This window comes from Periplaneta americana, chromosome 5 (genome assembly GCF_040183065.1).
Source record: "Periplaneta americana isolate PAMFEO1 chromosome 5, P.americana_PAMFEO1_priV1, whole genome shotgun sequence".
Taxonomy (NCBI): domain Eukaryota; kingdom Metazoa; phylum Arthropoda; class Insecta; order Blattodea; family Blattidae; genus Periplaneta; species Periplaneta americana.
This window is the reverse complement of record NC_091121.1, coordinates 62,468,790-62,480,028: the sequence shown is the minus strand read 5'-3', so window position 1 is coordinate 62,480,028 and position 11,239 is coordinate 62,468,790. Positions and strand designations below refer to the sequence as shown.

The following is an 11,239-nucleotide window of genomic DNA, read 5'->3' as shown; positions in this document are numbered from 1 at the left end:
CGATATTGCATTCCTGTGAATACCAATGCATAAAATATTTTGCTACACCCGTAGCGACAATACGTGTTTTATAGTTGGCCACTCTGGTTAGCACAAGTTCGCGTCTGTGCACGATTTGTTACGATTCTGCACGAACTATGAGGGAGTTTATTTTATCAGCTAAATTTCACAATAGACTTGTTTGTGCATCGTCTGCTTCATTTAAAATGACCAGAAATTATGCAGAAATAGCCATGTAAACCGAATAACAACTTGGGATTCCTAGTGTGCAGTACATCCGACAAGAATTTATATAGTATAGTATAATTGAATTTGACAGTACTACAGGTGCTGCACGGGGGAGTACCATTAATAATACGTTTATGAATTCAATATTGTAATAACTTGATTTGGTGGAAAGAGAGTAGGTATGAAACATTTAAATATAGACTACATTAAATAATATTAAGTAATAATCACTCATTAATCTACATGTAAATTGTGATGCCTTTGTTTCATTTCAGAATTTTTAAAATGGCATACGAACCATCCCAAATGAAAAGAAACAAAGAGACTTTATTATTGGAACATGTTGACACAGTTGTCAAATTACTTAATAGCTTCGCAATGAGAAACAACATAAAATCCCAAGATGTTCTTCGACGATTAGAATACTTGTACGACAGACTTACCGATTTCCTAGATCGTGAATCTAGTGACGATTTGGGACGTGATAGTATGTCGTTAGAGTCTAGCAGCACGTCACAGGAGTCGAGCCCATGGCAAACAAACTTCGATGACCAATCTGTTGAGGCTGTTGCCACAAAGAAGAAATCTACAGAATCACCAGCAAATTGTGTGGAAACTACAGGAGGTATCAGATACAACTGTGATGTGTGCAAAACTCCAGTCGTTTCGTATAATATGGATCCAGATCTATCAGTAGCTTTGCATCTTCAGGAGGACGCACACCGAAAGGCAATGTTACTGCTTGAGAGGAAAGCAATGAAAGAAGAGCCCAGTCTAGTATCAGTACAAGGAGTTTCTAACACTAGAGAGGTAAACAGTGAAGACAATGCTGTAATGAATAAAGCAGCCGAAATGAGTCTTGGTGAAGAAAGTAACCAGAATGGGAATTGGAATTATATTTTAGTTATTGATAATAGATATCACTGCCGTTTGTGTAATGTAGCCATGAATGGTGCCGAGTCCGTAGAAAATCATATTAAAGAGAGTAGCCACAACAAAATGACAGCTGTTCAAACAAAAAGCAGCCAAGAAATAGTAAGCATTGAGGGAGTGTACAAGTGCACTTTGTGCAATGTATTACTGGGAAGTAGTAGCAATGCATTTCAGCACAAATTGGGAAAAGCGCATTTGCATAAATTGGCTAACAAGAGTCAGGAACTATCGAAAGAAGACAAGTTTTGGTTGAAAATACCAGAGGGATTCAGATATCATAAATTATTCTTCAGCAGTGTTGGAGATTCTGTATTACAGTGTAAGGCATGTACTGCAGATGTTCCCAAAACACATTTCAATGTGTTAAGCCATATTCGCGGGAAAAGTCACACACGTGCTCTGGCAAATGACATTTTTACGTAGATATTTTACTGGACATAAAAGACAAGTTCAAGCAGTGAACAGTGAAATTAATAGCAATTTACAATGGTTTGGACAGTAAATGTACTGGAGATGACATTGATTTCGTTATAAGTGGATAGCAAGAGGCTGGTTTGACAGATTGGGAAATTTCCATACTATTTTATGTCATTCCATTTTTGCGTGAAACTAATACTGTCTTTCGAAGCAGAGGATTTTCCTGAGATAATGTTTAAAGGCTAGATGTGGGCACTAGCACACACATAGCTAGGCTGATTTTAATTGGCTGCCGATAACATGCTAGATTGTCTAATGTCAAGGTAACAAACATCTGACCTTCATGTTCAGTTCTTAAGTTACTCCAATATTGAAATAACTTTTAAGCGAGTTTTGTAATTCCTTTGTTTAAGTCAAGTTTGTGTTGTGTTTTAGGTTCAGTATATTGTATTTTATATCATGTTGGATCCGTTAATAATTTTCCATTCTCAAGAATGTTCTTAAGCTGGGTAGTATAGTGTAATTACGAAGTGTGTTTTATAATGGCCCATTCCTCAGGGAAGTTCCTTGCTTTGGAATATAGTGGTAGTGCCTTTTTTCTGCTGCTTTTCGTGATATAGATTAGAATTTAACATTCTGAGTGTGGCATAATGATGGCTATGGTAAAAATGAGCCTTTAAGTTACAATTTTTTAAGTAGCCTATGACATTTCAGATTCTTGTATGTTTTCTGTCATAAGCAGGGAAAGGAAGTTCATGCCCTAAAAACGTGAAGAATATGTATGCATTTATTCCGTAAAAATAGATAAATATGCTACAAAATACGCATTATTAGTCTGAGATTATTTTAACAGAATAATAAGGTATAGGTAACTTACGTTTAATTTATGGATTTTGAAGTGCTTGCCTCATTGCTGAATGCTCCATTTATGCTGTTACAGTTCACAATGCAGTAACATATGTTTTCTGTTGTCATTCTTCGCCTGTTGTCTCTCAGCATAGCTTTGTAGCGCGAAAAACTTCGTTCTACGTCACAAAAAGTAAGAGGGGCTTGCACAAAAGCTGTGAGCTGTTCTATAGAAAATTTTGTTGGTTTTTGGGTGTTTTTCCTTCGAGAATATCTTGAATTTCTTTAAGTTGATAATAGCCAGGGTTTTTGGAAAGAATATTTGCTATTTTCTCGTTCACTTTATCTCCTACATTTCCTGGAACTGATGTTAAACTGGATATTGTTATATCGAAATCTGCTAAAGACTGCAATAAAGGAATACCAAATGCTAACTTGAGAGCTCCCTATGAGGGCGTCATCATTAGGTTCAAAATTCATAAACATAAATTAGTCATGTTTATGAGGTTACACACTTTTAGAAATGAGAGAAAGACAAATAAACATACATAATATGCAGTTTCCCTGCATAAATGTTAAAATATTATGCTTTTATAAATAAAGGCAAAATATGCACTTTTATGCACAATAAAAGTAATATCATTTTATTCAGAAATTTGTGATTCATGTAGATAATCTTTCAGCATATTCACACAACGATAGAGATCAAATATGCAAATGCATGAACTTCCTTTCCCTAGTCATAAGCAAAACAGAATCCCATTTTTGGTGGGGGGGGGGGTATCCTCAGTGCGCTACATATATAATTCCTGTCTTAAACATTGTTAATCATGATTTTAAGAGAGGTATTTCAAACATTTTACACAACTAAACATACTTTCTTTGTGCAAAATGAGTTGTGTTGGAGATCCTGTTAAATGAAAGTATGTTATTAGCAGTCATATTATACAATTAGTACTTTTACCAAAGATTGAATAGAAAACAATACTTCCTAAGTACTGATATAAGTTCTAACCACACCTCATGACTTTAATTGGAACTTTTTCTCTCTTGCTTCCCTGTCATATGAAGTACGGTACTAAGTAAATTATACAAGGTGATCCATAATATAAACTTTTACCATTTTAATGAGTTATAACGCAATTTCCTGGAAGATGATGCTCACGGAAAGAGATAGTTGATAGTACTGGATTTGGATGGGGAACTAATTACTTCATAAATCATGACAAACTAAGGAAATTTCAAATCCTCTACTAAAAAATGTTACAGTGTGTTCAATTCTTATGTTAAGAATGGATACTTGAGCTTAATTCCATTCTCACACGTCTTAAAGTGTTTATATCCCAGAGCATGCTTCAGAGAAGGGGGTTTTTTTTTTTATCGAGAATGGAACTTATTGTTCGACACTTATTAAATATTTTATTAACTCAATTTTCTCGGGCTTCCAGCCAGGTCATAAGTTGGTGATCCACCGACGTTTCGAGGATGTTCATCTTCCTCATCTTCAGGGTTAAATGATATCTAAGGGTACCCAGCTCCTTAATTTGTAGTGCCAGAGGGAGGAGTCAGCCGAGGAGCTGTGCGCTGATTGGCACTTATTAGTGTGGACCGCTGCGTGAATGCGGCCGACGAGTTCTTATGTGTCCTCCGCTGATGACAGCCTGTTGTCTGGGCATTGAGAAATTTAATAGCCGGTGCCCACGCTGCGCTTAGTTGGAGACCCAAGCCCCTATTCAGGTTACCGCGTTCCGCCGCTATGGCCAGGGTTTCCTTTACTCTTCTATCCCAGTAGCCCAAACACTTCGCCAGGACCTCAGTGTTATTAAAATTAGCCCTATGGCTTTTTTAAATACGACGTTTAGCCAATCTGGATTTTTCGGGCTGCATTAATCTGATGCTTCTTTGATGTTCCGAAAGACGCGTAGTTATTATGCGTCCCATCTGTCCAATGTAAGCAGCCTTACATTCACAAGGAATGTGGTAGATCCCTGGTACTCTGAGGCCTAGATCGTCTTTTACTGATCTGGCCTTACTCCTAATTTTCGGCGGAGGTTTGTGGATTGTTTTTATTCCATGCTTGTAGAGCAGTCTGCTTATCTTTCCCGACAACTTCCCTGTGAATGGTAGACAGGCTATGGCTGGTTTTTCCGCTTCTTGTAAGCAGCAGGTCATCACGGACTCACAAGAAGCGGAAAAACCAGCCATAGCCTGTCTACCATTCACAGGGAAGTTGTCGGGAAAAATAAGCAGACTGCTCTACAAGCATGGAATAAAAACAATCCACAAACCTCTGCCGTAAATTAGGAGTAAGGTCAGATCAGTAAAAGACGATCTAGGCCTCAGAGTACCAGGGATCTACCGCATTTCTTGTGAATGTGAGGCTGCTTATATTGGACAGACGGGACGCACAATAACTATGCGTCTTTCGGAACATCAAAGATGCATCAGATTAATGCAGCCCGAAAAATCCGGATTGGCTGAACATTGTATTGTATTGAAAAAAGCCATAGGGCTAATTTTAATAACACCGAGGTCCTGGCGAAGTGTTCGGGCTACTGGGATAGAAGAGTAAAGGAAACCCTGGCCATAGCAGCGGAACGCGGTAACCTGAATTGGGACTTGGGTCTCCAACTAAGCACGGCGTGGGCACCGGCTATTAAATTTCTCAACGCCCAGACGATGAGCCATCATCAGCAGAGGACACATAAGAACTCGTCGGCCGAGCCCATCATGAGACCCGCGGACAATCAGCCGAACAGCACAAAGCAAGACAACACGTCGGCTGCGTTCATGCCGCTGTCCGCACTAATAAGAGCCAATCAGTGCACAGCTCCTCGGCTAACTCCTCCCTCTGGCACTATAAATTTAGGAGCTGGGTACCCTTAGATATCATTTAACCCTGAAGATGAGGAAGATGAAAATCCTCGAAACGTCGGTGGATCACCAACTTATGACCTGGCTGGAAGCCCGAGAAAATTTTGAGTTATCACGTCGCCAGGAAAGCTTCAGTAGTTATTTCAAATATTTTATTGTTATCATTATTATTATTATTATTATTATTATTATTTTCCTTTCTGAGGAGGGGCTGAAGTCTTGTATTGCAGCCTGAGACTTATTATGCTATGGGGATGAATATTGAAGTCGTCAGGACTGCATTCCTGTAAGATCATGATTCACTGTTTGGTGGCATCAGTTCAACTACAACACCCAAATCTGACAAAGTCCCTGCAGAACAACCAAGAACATCCCTCTTTGGAATTCTGCACCTTTCTCAGATCGATGCCGTTTAAATCACGATACTACATCATGTTGCATCCTATTGTGACTTGAAGATCATATTACTGTAGGTACCATAATTCACTATTTGGTGCCATCTATCGATTCATCTACACAGCACCCAGTTCGATGCAATCCACTATGAAGGCCTCTCTGTCCCCCGGGACTTATGCAGCTTCTTCAGACAGATGCCATCTGCTGCATCTTCGGTCAACCTAAAACTATTGAAAGATTTTTCATGTTGAAAGTAGTGTTGGCCGATAAGCAGGGATAACTTTAAGTTTTGGTATATAGGGCCGTCTTATTGCTTATCAAAATGGTAAATAGTGTTAATAACTATATTACATTTTTATTATTATGATAAACGTTTTCGGCATGATATGCCATCATCAGATCATTCATTAAACAGTTTTGCTTGACTAGAAAATACCAAACGCTAGTCAAGCAAAACTGTTTAATGAATGATCTGATGATGGCATATCATGCCGAAAACGTTTATTATAATAATAAAAATGTAATATAGTTATTAACACTATTTACCATTTTGATAAGCAATAAGACGGCCTTATATACCAAAACTAAAGCTATTGAAAGATGTTAAGATGAAATTGAAATTAATAAAGACGAAATGATTCCAAAGTCCAATGCCAAAAGTAACCAAAAATTTCTGCTTAAATCAGATGAAGAGTGGTGGGGGGGGGGGGGACCTCGAAAAAAAACACGCAACTAGATAACTTGTCCCAACCAGGATTTGAATCCAGACCAGCTCATCTCGTGGTGTGACATGATGTTACTTCACAGTAGTAGACTTTATATAATTTAACTACACTCTGTTTTAATAGTTGTACAGCCTTTGGAAAATGTCAAAACTTGCATAAACATAATTCATATGATTTCTCTTTTAATATATATGTTCCAATGAGGAAAATGCTCTGCTATAATGTGTATCTAAGCATGCTTAAAATAAGTCTTTCTCAATACAGTTCACACAACTGAGATTGAAAGTATAAAGTTCCAGAAGAATTGTGTCACTGGCTTAGTGAAACAACTGATAAGGAAACCCCATGCATTTTGTCCTTTGCCAGAATTAAAGCAAACAAAAGGCCAGGAAAACATAATGCACCATAACAAAATTATCCGTGATTAAGATGAAGACTTCTTAAACAGTTTTTCATTAATGATTTCGAGGGAAAAATTGTTCTGGGGCTGGGCATCGAACCCGGGACCCTTGGTTAAATGTACCAACGCTCTACCAACTGAGCTACGCGGGAACTCTACCAGACACCGATCCAATTTTTCCCTCTATATCCACAAACTTCAAAGTGGGCTGACAACCGTCAAGCAACCAACATTGAGTGCACACTAACTCTGTGTGACTTAAATTGTGGTTTTCTGTTAACGAACAGTGATGTGTATTATGCAAATCAAGCTTTCAGGTATAACTCCCTGTAAAGTTGATTTGAATAATTTCGAAGGAAAAATTGTTCCAGGGCTGGGCATCAAACCCTGGACTTGCCTGGCCCCGGAACAATTTTTCCTTAGAAATTATTCAAATCAACTTTACAGGGAGTTATACCTGAAAGCTTGATTTGCAGTTTTCCATTAGTTTAACTACTATAAGGAAAAAAAAAGACAATGAGTATGTTGTCTGCATTTTATTTCTTCAGAAAATGTGTTAGTTGGAATACAATTTTTATTTTCATATTATGTGAAGTATGTATAAGGAAAAACTATTGTAATGCTGCAAAAAAGTATATTTGGAGACATTCGCGGAAATACATGCTGTCAGCATTTATGATACTGCAGAGTGGGTTTGGGCATACTTAATAAAGATTTATTTTTTATACTGAATAACCTACATCGAACTAGTATTCCTTTAATTCAGTTGTGGGGCTACCAAGATTTAAATGAAGCCTGACTTTATAAATGAATTACAAGTATCAGTTCCGATGCTAGACAAACTCCCTCAGAAGAATTAGAAAATATTTAATATAAGTCACATCTCAGAATTAGGTTAACCTGGTCAAATTACAATCTTACAATACAGTGGAGCGTACTTGATGGTGATGTGATTCTTCACTTAAATTCACTTGATGCCCAGTGTGAATTGCAGCATAAAAATGACTGTATTTGTAAATATATTCAAAATTAATGACTACTACACTTGATGCACAGTGTGAATTGCACAGGTCACTTTCTTATATTGCTTTTCACTGGGCAAATGTCAGATGTGATTACAACATATGAATGGCTGTACAGTAAAACCTCAATTATCCGTCACCCTGTTAACTGATTGATAATCCACCAGACTGTCTTTCTCTCTCGCAGAAAAAATATGAAGTACTGTACATTATATTAGTACGAATTTTTTTCTAAAGAGTGGTTTTTACAAACTTTTACCCTTATGCAGTATGGTCTACTCTTCGAGTGGCTGTACTGTTTAACTTCTATACAAAATGTGTTCTACAGGTGTCAAAAGAAAACATGTGCTACGAAAAAAAAGTGCAAGTAAATGAGTGGTTTGGGAAAAGAGAAAATGTGGTTCATGTCGCATCACAAAACGAGATAAGAATTACAACTGTGCGCGATTTAATGAAAAATAAAATATAAACTGTATAAAATTTGTAAATCTACAATACAAGACCTCTACTATTCCTATTTTTCCACAGACAGTCGTCATAAGGAGTTTCCTTGGCCATTAAAAACCTGTCGTTGAAAACCAGACTTAAATTAAAACATTGACTGACTTATCGGAAAATCAAACATGAATTGTAAAGAACAGACTTAAATTGGTGAACTTCTCATCTACTACCTAGTGTGTTAAAAGAAAAGACCATGGAGAAAATCACGAAACTATTATGTAATTAGTTTATGATACAGATGATCCAGTTTTTTCGATTAACTGTTCACTCCACCCCCTTCATTACCACAGATAATAGAGGTTCTACTGTATTTGTAAATATGGGCTATTCAAAATTAATGACTACTACTTAAACAGTATAATTTATAAATGAAATCAAATATTTCACTTAGTGATTATAAGGAATGCCTTTCTTGTGGAATCCAGAAAATGAAAGTGTACCATGCTATGTGGGTCCATTGTAAATCATTTATGACTTTTATAGTTGAAGAAATATAATAATTAGTAATATCATTCAAAACGTCACTAAATAACTGAGTAGTTGTAAAATGTATAAAACATGGTAATGAAGTATATATATTTTTTTATTATTTTTTTTATTTATTTATTTTTATTATTATTATTATATTTTTTTTTTGCATAGAGCAGGATCTCCGACAATGTTCATTCTGCATATGGCAAGTATGCATAAAATTTTGTAAAAGAGAAACTCAGGACCAGTGACAGAGAAATTAAACTGTGCATAGCACTTACAATTCAAAAGGGCATTATAGGGTGTAGAAGGAATGATTTAATGTATCAAGCAATATGCAGTATTTACACCACAAGGGATATTAAGGTTTACTCTTTGTAACAATTTTTTTATCTTACATATATATCCACTTTGACCAGAGCTGAAGACTCTAGTTTTCTAATCTTATAATTCTAAGGAAGAGACATTTCACCAATGGAAAGAAATAGAGTTACTTGTCTTAAGTTTGGCAGAGAAGGTGGGATAATGAAAACAACTATGGAAGTAGAACCCAATAAGACCATTGCAATGATAAATTTCTTTTCAGAAGCCTACAGGCAAGCAACATATTTTTAGCTAAACAAACAAAATACAATATAGATGCACCAATTAAAATATTAATCTAAATATGATTTACATGTCCGAAACTACAGAACCTGTGTCACACATTTATATATGGGATTAATAGAAGAATAGTTTAATATTTTCTTATACTTTACTAAGTAAAACGAAATATCTCTTCCAGAAGCACAAGATCATTCCATACTAATGGCTGTGTATGTTATAATATTAGATTGAGTATGCTACATACTTTATATATATATTACAGAGTTCCTATGCACACCAGGTAGTAATATTTCGTTGGCTTAATGATGGTAGTGTGGAGTGTCTATCCCAAGGAAGCTAAGCAGTAAAAAGTGGAATGGGACCATCTGTACACTGGTGTGTGACCACTCGTCACCTGCCAACAGATTTTGTTAGGTAGAGATTGGAGTGGACCTGTCTGCATAGGAACTCTCTGTACTTTTTGTAAAACACATTTGAAAAAACTATTTAATTTTGTATCCAAGATACTCCAAGTATATTCTTGTATAACCTTTTATGAACAGAATCAGTACTTTTATAGTGAATAACTGAAAAGTCTGGTTTCATCCCTTAAGTAATAAATATACATTTCATTGTCTCAACAGAGATTACTTGTATTTTACATAATGCTACCAAGTCCAATTACGTCTGTTTTAAGTGCACATAATGCTTGTATATTGTAATTGTATGAGTACGGCATAATGTTACAATGGGTGTGAAAATCGTGCTTTCCTTTTTTGTGCCTTGCTAATAATTAAGCCTTAAACTAGAATAATTTCAGAGAGTTCATTCTCTATCTGTTAAAATGCACAAGATTTCTATATTCACTACTTACATAATACTGTACGTTATATGAAGTTTTGTACAACATGCACAACTGTATGAGATTTAAAAAATATATATATATATATATATATATATTTTTTTTTTCCCTTGTGGAATATTGTGATGCTCTATAAAAAGCTGTATTTACTGTTTATAGTTGATCTGAATAAAAAGAAACTAGATAAAGAATTACAAAGTATTTTCTTTTTAAATATATAATATAGGAAACAACTCACTGTTTATATACTTAGTATTAAAATCTATTTGGTAAAAATATGTTGGTTTTATTTTCATTGAACCATGCTACAAATTCTTTGATCATTACTTGCATCATATTGATGTGACAGTTCTGTAAGAAATTTTATTTTACGAACTGCTTTAAGACTGATTAGGCCTTACATAGGTGATTGTTTGACAGCAGAACTTTAGGCTCTAAAAAGTGGCATTGTGTCTTACATGGGTGATTGTTAGACAACGGAACTTTAGGCTCTAAAAAGAGTAGATACCTATACCTATTGACTATATATACTTACAAATGGCTTTTAAGGAACCTGCAGGTTCATTGCCACCCTCACATAAGCCCGCCATCGGTCCCTATCCTGTGCAAGATTGATCTACTCTCTATCATCATATCCCACCTCCCTCAAATCCACTTTAATATTATCCTCCCATCTACGTATCGGCCTCCCGAAAGGTCTTTTTCCCTCCAGTCTCCCAGCTAACATTCTATATGCATTTCTGGATTCGCCCATACGTGCTACATGCCCTGCCCATCTCGAACGTCTGGATTTAATGTTCCTAATTATATCAGGTGAAGAATACATAGTCTTGATTATTCAAAGAGGACTGTGAGGCCTCATATATGAATAAAAACTGTCATTTTAGTTGCCTATTATATGGCTTACATAGGTGATTGTTAGACAACGGAACTTTTTAGGGAACTTAAATTTGAAGTTTTACCCAGTTAAAGTTTCTGT

The 11,239-nt window shown here is 36.0% G+C and overlaps 1 protein-coding gene across 2 annotated transcripts; it reads left to right on the top strand.

Moving 5' to 3' along the window:
- The first annotated feature begins 87 nt into the window (after positions 1 to 87).
- LOC138699745 (uncharacterized) lies at positions 88 to 10,451 on the top strand. 2 transcript variants are annotated; one of them, XM_069825855.1, is made up of 2 exons: positions 88 to 403; positions 504 to 10,451. In XM_069825855.1, the coding sequence occupies exon 2, from the start codon at positions 514 to 516 to the stop codon at positions 1,582 to 1,584; it is 1,071 nt and encodes a 356-aa protein (XP_069681956.1). In that variant the 5' UTR covers positions 88 to 403; positions 504 to 513; the 3' UTR covers positions 1,585 to 10,451. The 2 variants fall into 2 exon arrangements, with proteins under 2 accessions (XP_069681956.1, XP_069681955.1); XM_069825854.1 differs by having other exon boundaries at positions 89 to 407.
- The last annotated feature ends 788 nt before the right edge of the window (positions 10,452 to 11,239 follow it).